The 15,174-nt window shown below is 36.4% G+C and overlaps 4 protein-coding genes across 4 annotated transcripts; 1 reads left to right on the forward strand and 3 right to left on the reverse strand.

Moving 5' to 3' along the window:
* Window positions 1-65: 65 nt before the first annotated feature.
* Window positions 66-5,684, reverse strand: LOC141898419 (ubiquitin-protein ligase E3C-like). The gene is made up of 24 exons (XM_074784282.1): window positions 5,615-5,684; window positions 5,278-5,362; window positions 5,127-5,180; window positions 4,984-5,058; window positions 4,740-4,880; window positions 4,539-4,651; window positions 4,293-4,450; window positions 4,057-4,210; window positions 3,751-3,974; window positions 3,516-3,646; window positions 3,134-3,324; window positions 2,950-3,036; window positions 2,667-2,815; window positions 2,366-2,595; window positions 2,180-2,284; window positions 2,005-2,089; window positions 1,830-1,924; window positions 1,607-1,748; window positions 1,279-1,523; window positions 1,045-1,169; window positions 877-967; window positions 535-790; window positions 325-455; window positions 66-241 (listed from the first exon to the last, which is right to left on the reverse strand). Exons 2-24 carry the CDS (start codon window positions 5,341-5,343, stop codon window positions 71-73), a joined length of 3,219 nt encoding a protein of 1,072 aa, XP_074640383.1. The 5' UTR covers window positions 5,344-5,362; window positions 5,615-5,684; the 3' UTR covers window positions 66-70.
* A 252-nt stretch (window positions 5,685-5,936) lies between these two features.
* On the reverse strand, window positions 5,937-8,339 carry LOC141898423 (uncharacterized). The gene is made up of 3 exons (XM_074784291.1): window positions 7,145-8,339; window positions 6,916-7,061; window positions 5,937-6,836 (listed from the first exon to the last, which is right to left on the reverse strand). Exons 1-3 carry the CDS (start codon window positions 8,244-8,246, stop codon window positions 6,210-6,212), a joined length of 1,875 nt encoding a protein of 624 aa, XP_074640392.1. The 5' UTR covers window positions 8,247-8,339; the 3' UTR covers window positions 5,937-6,209.
* Window positions 8,340-8,452: 113 nt separating this feature from the next.
* Window positions 8,453-12,716, forward strand: LOC141898421 (phospholipase A-2-activating protein-like). Its single transcript, XM_074784286.1, has 13 exons — window positions 8,453-8,619; window positions 9,085-9,272; window positions 9,365-9,466; window positions 9,584-9,703; window positions 9,794-10,097; window positions 10,186-10,346; window positions 10,420-10,577; window positions 10,652-10,880; window positions 10,953-11,036; window positions 11,108-11,188; window positions 11,266-11,385; window positions 11,470-11,616; window positions 11,725-12,716. The coding sequence occupies exons 1-13, from the start codon at window positions 8,489-8,491 to the stop codon at window positions 12,285-12,287; spliced, it is 2,388 nt and encodes a 795-aa protein (XP_074640387.1). The 5' UTR covers window positions 8,453-8,488; the 3' UTR covers window positions 12,288-12,716.
* A 500-nt stretch (window positions 12,717-13,216) lies between these two features.
* On the reverse strand, window positions 13,217-15,133 carry LOC141898432 (N-lysine methyltransferase KMT5A-like). The gene is made up of 6 exons (XM_074784303.1): window positions 15,069-15,133; window positions 14,702-14,909; window positions 14,300-14,595; window positions 14,150-14,209; window positions 13,880-14,070; window positions 13,217-13,787 (listed from the first exon to the last, which is right to left on the reverse strand). The coding sequence occupies exons 2-6, from the start codon at window positions 14,862-14,864 to the stop codon at window positions 13,574-13,576; spliced, it is 924 nt and encodes a 307-aa protein (XP_074640404.1). The 5' UTR covers window positions 14,865-14,909; window positions 15,069-15,133; the 3' UTR covers window positions 13,217-13,573.
* Window positions 15,134-15,174: the final 41 nt, after the last annotated feature.

The raw sequence follows: 15,174 nt of genomic DNA on the forward strand, positions 1-15,174 counted from the left end.
TCCTGTGAAATCAATCGTAGCAAAATGTCATCCAATGACATACGAGCTTAATAAGTCAGATTTGTCTCCATTAGCTTAATTCAAATCCTGCACCGGATTCAATGGCGTACAGAAGTTTATTTCGCATGGTTTCTTCGTCTTTAAACTCCGGCAATTTCAGAAGATTCATACACGTACTGGCTGTAGGCAATCTGTCCTCTTCATTTCCACCGAAATGAATACAGAATGCTGGATATAAATCCTACAGAAAGAGGTTTATGAAGCTGAATTTTGCATGAACAAGTTAACAATTGCTAAAGATATGCTGTGACATTCTTGAAATACCTTGAATCCGAGCAGAGGTGGCCTCGAACAGCTGGTCACAAACTTCAGAAGTTGGGCACGTTCTTTTTGGTTGAATGTCTCGACTACTTTCCAGAAGTTACTAATCACAATATGATCAGCAGCGTATCCTCCTAAAATAATCAGCAGTAGATTTTAATAAACCATTGACTCTGAGCGCTGCATGGTCCTTGCACAATGAGAGGTCCTCACCGGAATAATTTGTGTGCTGTTTAAGATCTTCAAGGTCAATCGGAATCTGGGCACCGGAGATCAATATCTGAAGTTCGTGTTGATCAAACATTCGTAACCATTCCAAATTGACAACATCTGCTAAACCTTGTCGAAATGCATTGCTCTGCGCTCTGATTTGTCGATTCAAGCGATAATCAGCGACTCTGTGAATATATTCTATTCTATTTATGTTCGTTACTGGTATATCGCTACCACCGGGTACGAGCTCTTCTACCTGTATGAATTAGATGAAATACGTGAGACATTTTCACATAACTGGTACGTGGGTTATTGAACACCGATAATCGTCTAAGCGTTCACCTTAGTTTCACCGAGGATACTACTGGCAACTGTAAAGTCGATCTCTAATTCTGCCACATCACCGGCATAGTTTTTCAAATACAAGAGATTCCTAGGGAAGAATGTGAAAAATGTTCATATTACACAGAATGCAAGGCTTTCTAGGCCCAACCAAAATTGTCAACTTACTTGTAAACTTGAGGATCAAGTGAAGCCAAGTGATGGACATCAATGTCTCCGCTGTGTCGACTTAAAATCTTTGACAGGAAAAATCCAGCAAATGGCAATTCCACCAGCATATTTTCATATAAAGCCTAGAAAATCATTTACAAGTAAACCGAAATTATGTTCAATATAACAATATCATAATTTTGATTATTCCGAAAGAAAGAAAAATAATTTTGGTCAACATTTAAACATTACCTTGCCTAGGATGCGACCGACAAAATAGTAGTGCTGATTGAAATTTTCTAATAAAACATCCGCTTGAGGGTTTGGATAAATCAACTGATCGGTTGTAGTTTGAAAGAATCCCCTATTCGGATCGTACGCCGTCTTGATTAGTTCAGATAGAAACTCTCGAAAGATTCCTCCACCATCAATACCAGCCTCATCAAGACCTGCTGCATTTACTAATTGCACTCGCATTTTCAGTTTGAGATTTGGTTCTGGAATTAGATCGTAGAACTAGCTTTCATTTCATTGATATAATGAAAGAATAAAAGAAGAAGAATCTATAACTGCACTATACCATTATCGGGTGACAATTTTTCAAAGGCATCTTCATAAATGTAGTTTCTTCTGATCATAACGTTTATGAGGTTACCACTGAGAAAATTGTAACGATCTCCTTGCTGTTGATCTTTATCATTTTGAAGCAATTTCTGGAAAATCTTTATCGAAAAAATACATTTGAAACACACCAGGAAACAACATCTTCCTAAGGCTACTATTGACATTTACTGTAAACTTACTTTTACACGCTCTTGGAATGGTACAACAAACGGCAACTCAGTTAAGATGGTCAAATTCCGTACTTCTGTATTTGATAAGGGAGGACCTTCTTCTTCTACAAAGACATCACACGGTAATAGGATATTCAGAACTAATGTTCAAGATCAGTTTAGATATGGAAGTAATATGACAAACCTTCAGGGCTTTGGTTCAGTAAACTAAGTGCACCAAACTGTCGACTGACAAACACTGAATTCTGTGCTCGGTATATTTGTGATGGCTGCAAATATAAAGATACTCATCAGAATCATCCAATAAGTGAAAGATATACAATCATTTATACGCATATTATCATGTTTAGTCAACTGACCTTGTCAGCAAATATGCTAACTCTGTTTGACAACCAATGTCGATTGGGACAAAAAGGATGTCTACTGTCTCTGGCATATAATTGTTTAACTAGCTGAGCTGTCACCTTTTCAAAGAAAACATGAATTCATGTACATAGAGTTAGTCTAAATTCTAGGATTCATGGCAATAAAGAACATTATAATACCCGGAATACATAAGCCCATGTTGCAGTTTGAGTCTCAAGTTCTTCAGCTGTTACTGTATTACTATGAAGTCCAATTGATTTGAAGACTTTGTGATAATCTTCACGTAATGATGGTTTGGTGTCAGGATGAGCTAATTCAATTATACCAAGACAGGCATCTCGTAATGCTAAACTGATTGGAATTAACTCAGATATTGTAAATGACATGGCCGCTCGGTGAGATGATTCATCTACAAATAAATAAGTCCATGAATAAATAACTTTTAAGTGTCCTCGCGCTGACTTGGTTACAGTAAGTTACCTTCAGCAAAGAATTCAGCATCATGAAGAGACATGATAGATGTACAGAACAATGAACAAAATAGTGATAAAACAGGAACGATTCGATCGCGATCAATGGTTGTCATGGAAAGTCCACGCGATAGCAGTTGCAGAAGAGGTGTCTCAGCTCTGAAATGAGTGAGAGAGAATTTAATTTTTCCAGTTCAGAAGTTCAAAACCCTGGGCTAAGTTTCACAAAGTTGAGTGATGATTGAACGGAATTGTTGAAGTCGTTGAGAATGATTTTGTAGCTTCCTACTTACCCAGTAACACTGGTTGTAGTGATGGAGATGCACAATTGCCACAAACTGCGAATGAATGGCACATTAAACGCTAACGTATACAATAACCTAAATATTCAAAATATAAAAAACAAAGTACAATATACACATATCTTATATATCGAAGTTGAATTTTGCATTCTGGTATGACTATTATTTTCCTCACCTGTCCCGGTGGACGACGAACTTGTGTTTTGCCATCAATGTATGGCAAATTGTGCATATTGCAAAAACTACAGAAGGTGGTGGATTTTCTCTTTGTACAACGGATATAATACAGTTCACTTGCTCGGCTTCCTGTATATAGCGCAACGATTCTTCTGAACATCGTCCAAGGTTATCAGTAGGTACGTCCATCTAAAAGATTATGCAATGATCTTTGATGAAATGAACAAGCTTTTTCACACTCATTCCGGACATATTGCAATATTGTTTGAAACAAGAAGAAATACACAACCGGCAATGATTAAATTGAGGTTCACTTTTTATAGTTTTTATATTTTCATAGACTTGTTTTTCATATTTCACATATTTACAGAAACACTTACACAGTCATCATCAGAATCATCATCGCTAGTAGCTGTATTTGCAACAAATGATGCCTTTTTATACGGTAACTGTGGAATCAGTTGTTGTAAGATCAGTATGTACTGCCCTTTATCAACTTCCGAAAGATTATCTACAAAAGTAATTATACGTCGATGAACGTTTGTTTTTATCTTTACTTCTGAATTACTGATTCTAATACCATATCAATGTTCACAGAGATCAACAACAACTCACCAAGATGGCTTTGACTAAACTTCAGAACTGCATAAAGTAACCAAAGTGATGATGGAACTGTGAGACCGAAGTTCATTTGACTAGAATCTGGTGGTAGGAGGGCATGTACTATTTGTTGAAAAGGGAATTGATCATTGGCTAATGCAGGGATGAGAAAGAGGGATACTTGCTCAGAAAATGCTGAGCACAGAATGTCTTTACAAAACTGGCACAAAATAAGATTACTGAAAATAGAGAATGTGCAACCATTAATCAAACCATTTGTATTTCCATTACACAATATTATCAATATGGGTGTAATCTTACTTAGCTGGGTGATTTGTCATAGCTTTTACAACTAACAGTGGTTTCTTAATGAAATCTAAGATTGCTCCGGCGACTGGTGTCGGTGGGATAGGACTTGATTCTAAACTCGATGGTACACGATTTTCCAAGAGTTTACGCATGACCTGGAAATAACCTGTTAGGAGGAGAACAATAAATCATCTATCTGAAATTCTCGGTAGTCAATCGAACGATATAAATGCGACTTGAGGACTTACCTTTTTCAACGAGATAAATCATTAATGAATTGACGATATTCGAGGAAAGATCAGAACTTGAGCAATGTTGTTCATAGGAGGCTGTTTTCGTAAACAATTCAAGCATCCTCATTGGAAGAGCAATAGGAGACAATAGGGCTGCTATATTACCGAGGTACCTTCAAAAATAAAGCCATTTATGATGACAGAATTTGAAAAATGCAACGATTAGATGCTAATATTACATTTTTCGTGATAGATATCTACCTGCAACATAAGCTAAGAAGTCTTTGCAATAAGTAGTAGGAACCATTTTTGTCACGACAGACACTGGCAGCTACTCCATCCTTGTATTTCAATACCAGCTGACAGAGTGAAATCTAAAAATTGTAGGTAGAAATTCATACGGATGAGTGATAGCAGAGCAAACTGACATGATCTAATTTTCATCCTTAATAGTTATGTTACCAATCTATCAGCATCAACTGCATCTTTATAGAAAAATAATAGCTTTCTCATCATTGAGAATATATCAGTGACGTCAAATTCCAGTCCGACTTTTTTCAGCTTGACCAAAAGTTCATCATATTGATTTCGTTGATCAGTTTTCTACCGAAAGAAAAAAATACATACAATTTTCACAAAAACTTAAAATAGAACAATAGAAGTTCTTGATAACATGATTTGACTATGAAGATCTATAAAAACATACCTGTAGTTGTCGGACCAAATGACCTCGATAGAATGACTGAATTGTCAGAGCACTTGTAACATGTTTGCGATGATCCTGCAAAACTACTCCAATTAGAAAATTGATTTCTTTATAGATTCAGAAATTACAATGACAATACTCACTTCTCTTTTTTGTCTTTCTATTTGGTTCTTGAGCAGTAGTGAAGCAGTTCTTTCCTGAAATAATATTTACACGAATTGCATTCCTTCCCTATCATAATCAATTAAAACAATTGTTTGGGCTAATAAACCTTAGCCTATATCAAATACTGACCTGCTTACTGGCACCCGACAAAGACTGCACCGGTCTTCGTTTGTAATCACCTTCAAAACTAAACATTGCTAGCGGTATCCAATACCTAAAAGTAAAATCTGATAGTACTCCAGGCCTGCTCAAGTTCCCAACTTGAATATCGACGACATTATTTGTCATTTAATTGGATTGATTGATTTGAATTCAAATTGAAAATCCAAAATAAATCAAGCTTTTTGTCTGAAATTAAATCCAGCTTTCCGAAGCTTTATGGGGAAGCTTAAGGCCTAGTATTTTTCAAAACATTCGTATTCACCGCCCTTTATTCGTGTTCAGGCTATAACATATAAAAGTTTACCTTCTATGCGAAGAATAATGTCAAATCATTCAATAATTATAATTTTGATTCCAAGGTATTTCACTGGTCACGGTTCGAACACGGAAAACGGTAAATGACGCATTATGGATTCGGACATGAGACATACTGTTGATTAGCCCAGGCGGCGAAACCAGAGAGACTGAGAGAAATAACAGCTCAAAATAAACAACAAAAAAGAAATAATTTTTCAAATATGATTACGCAAAACTCTTTATTTTCATATTTTGTAAAAAAAAATGTATAACTCATGTCCAAGAAAGTGGACAGATGCAATTATTCAAAAAGTGAATAGAAAACAGCTGTATCTGGCAATATCACAATTAGTGCAAATAAGCAAACGATATGTTTTATACTATTGAGTGTGTATAAGTTTAAAATTAACAAAATAGTTATTGTCTAATCATCTATCAAATAAATACTGTATCAAAAATATACAAAAGAACACAGGGCACATACAATAATAACTGTTCTATGATTGGCACAATTGGCTATATACAGTCCCAAACAACGTAGATTAATGCTCGAGAAACATCATCAAGACCACCAGAAAATCTACGATTTTTGTGCGGGACATTTATAGTTTTGGCTTATAGCCTGCTTGTATTTTCTTTACTTTCAGCATTTGAAACTTATTAAGTTTGAAAGGCTCTTCAAGAAGTATTTCCTCAGTCAAAGAAAGAAACATTGCACCATCTATAAGATTTTCCATGAATTTCATGGTCAAATCACTGAGTGCATTGAACCTTAGCAATTTTGATACTTCAACTACACTCAGCGTTGATAAATCTTCAGGTATCTCATCTAGTGATCGAAAATTAGATGAAGAGCCAGCCGAACTACTGTTAATTTGATTATTGACAACAGATTCCTCGGCCTCAGGACGCTCATCAAATATTGGGATAGTATAAATATCCTCTTCTTCATTACAATCAATGATTTCAGCCTCATGCTTTAATGGGGGAACAGTGTTCAATGGTTTATCAAATCTGATAGCCAATACTTCGTCATAAAATTCTTCCGGACTGGTTATATCTGCTTTACTTTTAGACCTGAAAAGACCAGCCACTTTCTTTTTCAATCCTCGACTTTTCCTTCGGCGTGAATGTTCCGGCAATGGGATAGATTGTGCATCTTGATAAATTTCAGCCATCACTCCAGACCCTGATAATGATATACTTCGTGCAGGAACAGAGGGTTTGTCCTGTAAAAATATGAAATAATAAGAGTCCGTATACTCAAAAAATAAACACTCGTCTAAAAGTGAGCCTATAAATGCTTACTGTTTTATCTCCAACATTATACTCGGCTGTATTTTCCACAGCTTCCTCCTGTAGGTCGCGGTAAACAAACGTCTGAATAGGTGGAGCTTTACCCTTAGCTGGCAGAGGAAGAACATTAGGCTCAGGTTCTTTCACCTCAGGCTTTACTGAAATAAGAAAAATTGTTGTCAGTAGGCGCTAATCATAGTTTAGAAACATAATAGTCAAATACCAGTATCTGATGTTTTACTTTTCTTTTGTGTTGGAAGCGCTGGTTTTTCTAAGCTGCTAGTATAAGATTGTATTCTAACACGATCTTCATATGGAGAAATAGCGTTCCATCTACTCAGCAGGGCAGGATTGAAGCCAATCTTTCTCAAAACGTCCATTATTCTATTGAAATATCCTGTGAGCCGCTCATCATTGACTGCTTTAGAAAATGAAATTTCTTTAACCACTGGATCACATGCAACCAATGGAAATAAAGCAACCTCAGTAAAGTTGTGCTTGCTTGTGAATGCCTCTATCATGTCTATCGAAAGGCAACAAATTGGAGCACAAATTGCATACTTTTGAGTGAATCTTTTCATCAGCACGAAACTTTCATTGTGAATAACTTTGGAGCTGAGCCCCGAGAGAAAGGGCATCCCTTTAAATCTTTTGAACTGGATCCGCAGTGGAAATTGGTCAAATGTATCAAGAAGCTCTTTCAGATTGACATAGTCTGTTTCATCTGGTAAGACGGTAAAATCACCATTGAAATCTAGTGGCAGCAAAATTCTGCTGTTGTCGTTTTGAATACAACAGAGCAAAAATGCGTTCTTTCGTTGCCAAACAGGATATTCCAACAATTCCAGTACACCACCGGACTCAATTCGGGTGTTAGATGAGGGTAATCTTATAGTTTGATTAACTTTAACAAATCTTGGCATAGGCCTATGGACGACCAATTCTGCAACTGTGTTGTAGCTATGAATTTCAGTCCGCTGTTTTAATCTCCTGACAGGTGCATCAATATCAACTGGAATGCAACACTTCTGATTATCGGGAAGGTTGGCCAGGCATTCTTCAGGTATGGCTTCTATCATTTCCTTCTGCTGAATGCCGATAAAACAGTAAACGACACCGGCATCTATGCTATCTTCATTTTCCTCGCCAAAGAAGCTATCTTCAGCTTTAACAATACATGGTAACGTGGAGCTGTCGCCACAACTGTTACTACAACTATCACCACATTCTACTTTCTTCAACAAATCAGAAAGGACAATTTTTGTCTCACCCCATGTCAACTCTTCACCCCAATCAAAAGCATTCACTGGCGAAAATTCTAATTCTGCCAAATAATCATCCATGTCGTCGCTATCCGAGTCCCTTCATGACGATTGGACATATATTTTTAAACCAATCCGGGCGTTTTAGTTTCATTCTCGGACTTCCTGGTTCAAAATTTGTTTGACATTTAAATAACTACGATGTTTAATAATCGATGTAATGATTAATCTGGAAGTATGTAATTCCCCGACCGGTTTTTTAATCTGCCCCGGTGTGCTCAAGGTCGTTTACCGAAGCCGACGGGCCGAAAGAAGTGAAAGTCATGTACAAATTTCGTTGTTGTCTCGCCGGTCATCAAAAAGATGTTAGAGCGCTCTGCTCTATTTGTATTCCAGATGGTTCATTTGTTTCTGGATCTCGTGACCTAACGAGTCGTTTATGGAGCACATCAGGGTAAACTCACTGTTATTATTCTAACTGGTACTCTCCTCACACCACCTAATCGAAGATTCGAATGTCTATTTCAACCTGACTTGAGACTGAGAGCATTCCAGGTGGCCTAGCTCGCTCATTTTTGGTAGTACATACCTGATAAAGGTCTTAGTAGGACCAGAGAGGACAAGCAGTCGACCTAAATCATCATTTTTAATCCATTTGAAACTGTATTGAAGGATATCCAAAAAGTCTTCACTGAAAGGGGTTGAATGAAGAGAAGTGACTCCATGATTTGAAAGTTTAACAATATGTTTCCATGCCTACGTACCAAACTTCATTTGGTAGGCATGGAGACATATGTACAATTTCAAAATGAATTAATTTATTGTAAACCCTATAGACATAGTAAATAAAGACTAAGGGATTTGGAGCACATTGTGATATATTAGCTGGTGTTTGATCGTCTTATTATTGATATTTCAGTTCTGTATACTCAGAAGTTCAGTGTTTCAGAGGACACAGCAATTTCATATCCGCTGTTTGTTGTATGCCACCAAATGAGAAATATCCAAATGGTTTGATATTCACCGGTAGCAATGACTCTAACATACTTGCATTTTCATTAGATGCAATTGATCCATTGTACAAATTATTTGGACATACGGATACAGGTGACTTTCTTATAACTTCCGTATTGTTACATTTTTACATCGATCTTGTATGATCTTGTGTGATGTGAATGGTGTTTATCATTGTATTTCAGTGTGTTGCCTTGCTGCCGGGAAATTTGGAACATTGATCAGTGGCTCATGGGATGCAACTGCAAAAGTGTGGCTTAATCAAAAAAATGTCATGACTTTATCAGGTGAGGTATTTATTATTGACCTCGTATCATTTATCTAGATAACTTTATTATTTCAGAAACTGTTGTTTTCAAAAAAATATACCCAAGTTGAACTGTCATAATTTTCTTGGATTTTAGGTCATGAGGCATCAGTATGGGCTGTAGGTATTATGCCTGAGCAAGGATATATGATAACTGGTTCAGCAGATAAATCAATCAAAATTTGGAAAGCCGGGAAATGTGAACGCACATTAAAAGGTACAGTATTTGAAATCTTTTAGTTCTTGGTGCGGGTTTCGTTAACTCTAGTTGAAAAATTTTCAATGATGAATTATCTTTTATTTTTAGGTCACACAGACTGTGTTCGTGGAATTGCTGTCCTGTCAGGTGTTGAATTTTTAAGTTGTTCGAATGATGCTACTGTAAGAAGATGGTTAATCTCCGGTGAATGTGTGCAGACTTACTACGGTCATAGTAACTTTATATATAGCATCGCCATTTTGCCGAATGGACAGGATTTTGTAACATCAGGTGAAGATAGAACAATGCGGGTGTGGAAAGGTGGAGAGTGTGTGCAGACTATCACACATCCTGCTACATCAGTGTGGACAGTATGTACTTTATCAAATGGCGATGTCATCACTGGATCAAGGTTAGAATCATTGTAATGTCAACCATCATATTGGTACCAGGGCTTAGCATGGTTTGTAAAGTTTTTCTAAGCTCACGTCTTTTTTCAGCGATGGAATGATTCGTATATTCTCCGAATCACCGGATAGAATTGCAGAGCCGGAACAGATTCAGCAATTTGAAGAAGAAGTTTCCGCTTCAACTATCCCTAGCCAAGTAGGCGACGTGAAAATGGAAGATCTTCCCGGTCCTGAAGTTCTTACTGAACCAGGTTGGTAGGTTTGAGGTGAAACTTGTAAGTGTTAAAGGGATGATTTTATTTGCAACCATATCTTTTTAATCAGGTGAAAAGGATGGCTTTGTGAGGTTGGTTCGTGTTGATAATAAAGCTGAAGCTCATCAGTGGAACGCGGCTGAATCTAGATGGATTAAGATCGGTGATGTGACAGGCTCAAGCGGTGGCTCGCAGGAAACTTCAGGAAAAGTCCTCTATGAAGGAAAGGTAAAATAGCATTAAAATGGACAATTTCATATGTAATACTTACGATGGACAATAAGACTGTACGTATTTGATAGGAATACGATTATGTATTTGATGTGGATATTGAGGAAGGGAAACCACCCCTGAAACTGCCTTACAACCGCATTGATGACCCGTGGCATGTCGCTCAACAGTTTATTTATAAACACAATCTCAGCCAACTATTTCTCGATCAGATAGCCAACTTCATTGTTGATAATGCTAAGGGAGGTGCTAATGTAGGATCTACTGCTCCTACACAATCTTATGTCGATCCATTCACTGGTAAGTCAGAATTTGATTTCGGAGAATTCATTTGTTGAATATTGTGTGATAATATTCATATTGTTACCATAGGTGGTGGACGTTATGTACCAGGTAGTTCAAGTGAGGATAATGCTGCGATTGCAGCTCGTACAAATATTGCTGATCCATTTACAGGTAAACTGAATCATTACTCGCATACTTTTCCAACATTCAGCAGAGTACATTAACGTATTATAATGTTTCAGGTGGAGGCCGTTATATCCCAGGAAGTGTGACTACCGGTAGTTCTGTAGGTAGTAATTCGGGCGGTGGTGATCCATTTACAGGTACTGTCCACTCAGTTGGATTGATTTGAGGGATTTGGATTTTCGATTGCAAATTCATGTGTATGTTATAATTTCAGGTGCTTCTAGTTACCGTACAGGTGGTTCCAGTCAAGCACAACCAGTTAATAATATCCCCAAGTATTTTCCCAAGTCTGACTACATATTTTCCGACGCTGCTAATATAGCTGCAATTGTTGGTATGTTCTTCTACATCTCAAGCCTTTTATTTTCATGATTGCCATGGTTTGTGCTTAGATCCATCTTTCACCAATTAATTACAGGCAAAATGAAGGAACTTAATGAGAAGCTAGATGGCAGTCTCAGAGTAGATGCTGAATACTTCACCGAGTTATCTCGTAGTTTAGAAAATTCCAATTTTAGCCAGAACGTTCTTCAGATTCTCAGCTCATTACTGAAATGGCCGAGGGGTGAGTAAATCGATTGAACTTGTAAGATATATATATATTATATAGAGGTATATATATTGCTATTAGATGTTCTTGTCTAAAATGACAATGAATTATTGATATTTTTAGATTCATTGTTACCTATCTTGGATGCTATTCGGTTAGCTTTGCGTACAGCGGATGCAACGAAATACTTCTTGAATCAAACATTCCTACAGTTCTTGATCAACACTATTGAAACCGATGCAGTACTGGCTAATCAGCTGCTAGCTTTACGAATTCTCGGCAACTTGTTCCGATACGATGACAGCTGTATGGTAATGGTGAATCAAAGAGACTCTGTGATATCTGCCGCATTGCATCTCAAGGAAAAGACTAATAAAAGTTTACAGATAGCTCTTAGTACCTTGCTGTTGAATTATTCAATCGCGATGACCAAATACAATCGACAGGATATGGAAGCAATGACCCAATGTCTTTTGGCTATAACTTCTGCACTGCATACCCAAAAAGACCACGAAGCCTCTTTCCGTCTTTTGGTTAGTATTGGAAATCTTATAATGGTCCAAGACAGCGTAAAAGATCTGACAAAATCACTTGACATATTACCTCGCCTTGTTGAGCTTTCTGCTGTTAGTGAGCCGCAAAAATTAGGGAGTTGTGCTCAAAGCATATTAAAAATTATCCAATGATCTTTGCCCGTAAGATTTGTGTTAATGCTAGGTTTTATTGTACATGTACAATTCATGCATATTTCACCAATTACCACATTTACTGTTGTCGCTTTATGTAAATCTGTTTATTCTACATCGAAAATGTATGCGTATTTAATGCGGACAAATGAAGCATTATAAACACAAGTATGTATGAAGCATCTTGAATGTTCTATTCTCAACATGTGTTGAAGTTCCTTGGCTTGTGAATTACTTTGCAATTCAATTACTTTATGTTGCTTACAATTTTATATTGGAATGAGGTACATGCGTACGAATGTTTACTTCATATACAATCATTAATGGTGATGAAGTAAAAGGTAATAAATCAGTTTGTATTTAAATACTAGTGGTTCTTATTTAGGATACTAGGAGTTTCGAATCATTTGGTCGTGTAGCTGGCATCTTAGTTTCTTCGTACATAAACAACATACATTTATTCACAATAATAAATTCTTTATGGTTTTAGATATTTGTTGCTCCTATCTCCACCACTGGCTCCTAGATGGATAAACAGTAGATCTTAATGAGATCATGGCCTAATTTCACAAAGCTTATTTACTATCATTGAGTTAAGAGAAAAGAGGACACTTGTCATTTAGTAACAGTTGAGCCTCATTATTACAATTCTATTTGAGACAAAATCCATTTATTACGATGATTTCCAAAATGTCCAGCTTAGATATTGATATTAATCAAGCTTTGGATAATACAAAACCCGTTTGATACGACAATTTCGCTTTTGCCCACAAGATTCATATAAATAAGGTTCCACTGTTGTCACACATTTATTTCCTGAAACTGGATCCAGTAAACTACCATCAACAAGAAGCTTCATTTTCTGAGAATTATATTATAAAATGATATTTCAAGTAAATACATGTACTACAGTTACAATACATTCACAATAAGATAATCCAGTATTCATAATATTTGCAAATTCACCAAAAAATTAAAAACATGCATTAGACATAAATACAAGGTACGACCGAGTTACATGCAGACACAAATGGCAACACTTCATATAACGAATGAATTAAGAATCGGATGATCAACAACGGCTTCATTAATTCAATGATATTGTATCGACAAAATATGCATATACTGTATTTCGTGAAAACACAGAACAAAGAAGTAACAGAACATCAACAAAAACCTTTGCGTTAATGAGATCTAATTCAGTAACATTATTGAAATTATGCACAAGACATTAAATATTCTTGACATTTTACCAGCATTTACTACAAAAAAGAATTCATATCACATCAACTAGCTAACCAAGGGTGCGACTGCAGTGAATCTTTATTTCGATCTCCATAATCATATAACAGTTCTTCACCTTTGGTTATGTTGCGTGCGGCTACTAAAATCAAGTATGGTCGTTCACCTATTGCTACTACCCGTGTCATACAGTTACCCATTTTACTACTGTGGTTTATAAGACGTCCTAATCGACCGGATTCTTTTGTGGCATCGACACTACAAAAGATAACAATTTTCATACAGTAAGTATGATCTTAAGATTATTCGCACCGCTTAGAGAATAATGAAATTCTCATCAGAAAACTTACCAATAATTTTGGTTTTTATGTTTAAAGTAATACATGTAACATCCAATATCGGAGTTTTTCCCATATTCAACCTCTCTATCTTTGGCAACATTGAGATCGATCAGATCTCCGGCATACTCAACAACAAAATCCCCACGTTTAAAATCTTTATCTGCAACAACTCCGCGACCTTTCTGTGGAAATTCAATAACCTAAAAATAATCGAAAACATAATGTTTAGTCCAATTTGAAGCCCTGAAGTTTAGCAACCCCAGAACATATCAGGCTTACTTTCAGGCCTTCTTCTTTACCCTGCAAGATTGCATCCTCTATATCTAACTTATTTTGCTTCTATAAAACATCAAATAAAAAGACAAATGAATTCGAATTAAGACATTAGATATTTTGTAATCATCATCGATACTTCATTCTATAATTTACCTCAATGTCTGTTTTACATCTTCGGTCGCTTCTCCTTACAGGGAAATATTCAGTTAATTTATGACTATCTAAATCTTTTTTCTTCCTGGTCGCAGTTTGTTTCACTTCACTCTTTACTACGAGTTCAGCTGGTTGCTCTTCAGTTGACAGAGGTTTCTTTCTCCTCCCTCCACGCCTTCGTCCCTTTTTGCCTTTTGTAACTGCTGCTGGTGTATCAAGCTTTGCTTGTTCAACTTCAGTGGAACTTGTTTTCACTGATTGTTCAGTTACAACTAATTTAACTGGAGTTTTTACTTCTGTAAAATTAAAACATTAGATCATTTCAATTCATTCGGTTGCAGTTGAATAGATAAATGACATTTTTCTAGTCATCAAAATCTAAAACAAATTTACTGATTTTACCTTCCAATTTAACGTCAGCCAGTTCCTTTTTCGTGGGTACATCGTCAGCCGACTTATCTTCTTCACCGGCGACAGCCTCGCTAATCGTTGGACTAGGAGGAAAGAAATCTGTGATTTTCTTTCGGTTTTTTGAACGCTTTCGAGGAGAAATATTTGACGCCATTCTGCAAATTTCTTCAACGTTAAGTATTTCTCTCACCTTTCAGCCCTAGCAATATAAACAATCAATATTTCATTTTAATTTGACTTGATCTGAACAAATTAGGAAATGTTCGCTGTTTTTGTAATTTGTGATCTCTATGACGATGACATTTGCTATGTTAGATTTTAAAACAATACATAAATGGTCAAAGCCAACAAAACATACCTTTCCCTGCTTTTAACTCGATAGCTTTGCAAAATAGTGGAAGAAAAACAAAATTTAAATGTGGCGCCACTGAGCTTATTTTAATCTTCGCGACAAATCTCAAGGT

Source organism: Tubulanus polymorphus, chromosome 2 (genome assembly GCF_964204645.1).
Source record: "Tubulanus polymorphus chromosome 2, tnTubPoly1.2, whole genome shotgun sequence".
Lineage (NCBI taxonomy): Eukaryota > Metazoa > Nemertea > Palaeonemertea > Tubulaniformes > Tubulanidae > Tubulanus > Tubulanus polymorphus.

Excerpts from the sequence above, each read along its gene's own strand:
- LOC141898419 (XM_074784282.1), bottom strand. The coding sequence starts at position 5,343 with ATGTTTAGTTTTGAAGGTGATTACAAACGAAGACCGGTGCAGTCTTTG. Across the intron at positions 4,652-4,739 it reads CAGTTGATGCTGATAGATTG|ATTTCACTCTGTCAGCTGGT; the intron begins GTAACATAACTA and ends TACAATTTTTAG. Across the intron at positions 3,325-3,515 it reads ATGATTCTGATGATGACTGT|ATGGACGTACCTACTGATAA; the intron begins GTAAGTGTTTCT and ends ATAATCTTTTAG.
- LOC141898423 (XM_074784291.1), bottom strand. The coding sequence starts at position 8,246 with ATGGATGATTATTTGGCAGAATTAGAATTTTCGCCAGTGAATGCTTTT. Across the intron at positions 7,062-7,144 it reads GCTTCCAACACAAAAGAAAA|TAAAGCCTGAGGTGAAAGAA; the intron begins GTAAAACATCAG and ends TTCTTATTTCAG. Across the intron at positions 6,837-6,915 it reads ATAATGTTGGAGATAAAACA|GACAAACCCTCTGTTCCTGC; the intron begins GTAAGCATTTAT and ends ATATTTTTACAG.
- LOC141898421 (XM_074784286.1), top strand. The coding sequence starts at position 8,489 with ATGTACAAATTTCGTTGTTGTCTCGCCGGTCATCAAAAAGATGTTAGA. Across the intron at positions 9,273-9,364 it reads ATTTGGACATACGGATACAG|TGTGTTGCCTTGCTGCCGGG; the intron begins GTGACTTTCTTA and ends ATTGTATTTCAG. Across the intron at positions 10,347-10,419 it reads TGAAGTTCTTACTGAACCAG|GTGAAAAGGATGGCTTTGTG; the intron begins GTTGGTAGGTTT and ends CTTTTTAATCAG.
- LOC141898432 (XM_074784303.1), bottom strand. The coding sequence starts at position 14,864 with ATGGCGTCAAATATTTCTCCTCGAAAGCGTTCAAAAAACCGAAAGAAA. Across the intron at positions 14,210-14,299 it reads GATGTAAAACAGACATTGAG|AAGCAAAATAAGTTAGATAT; the intron begins GTAAATTATAGA and ends GATGTTTTATAG. Across the intron at positions 13,788-13,879 it reads CATAAAAACCAAAATTATTG|TGTCGATGCCACAAAAGAAT; the intron begins GTAAGTTTTCTG and ends TATCTTTTGTAG.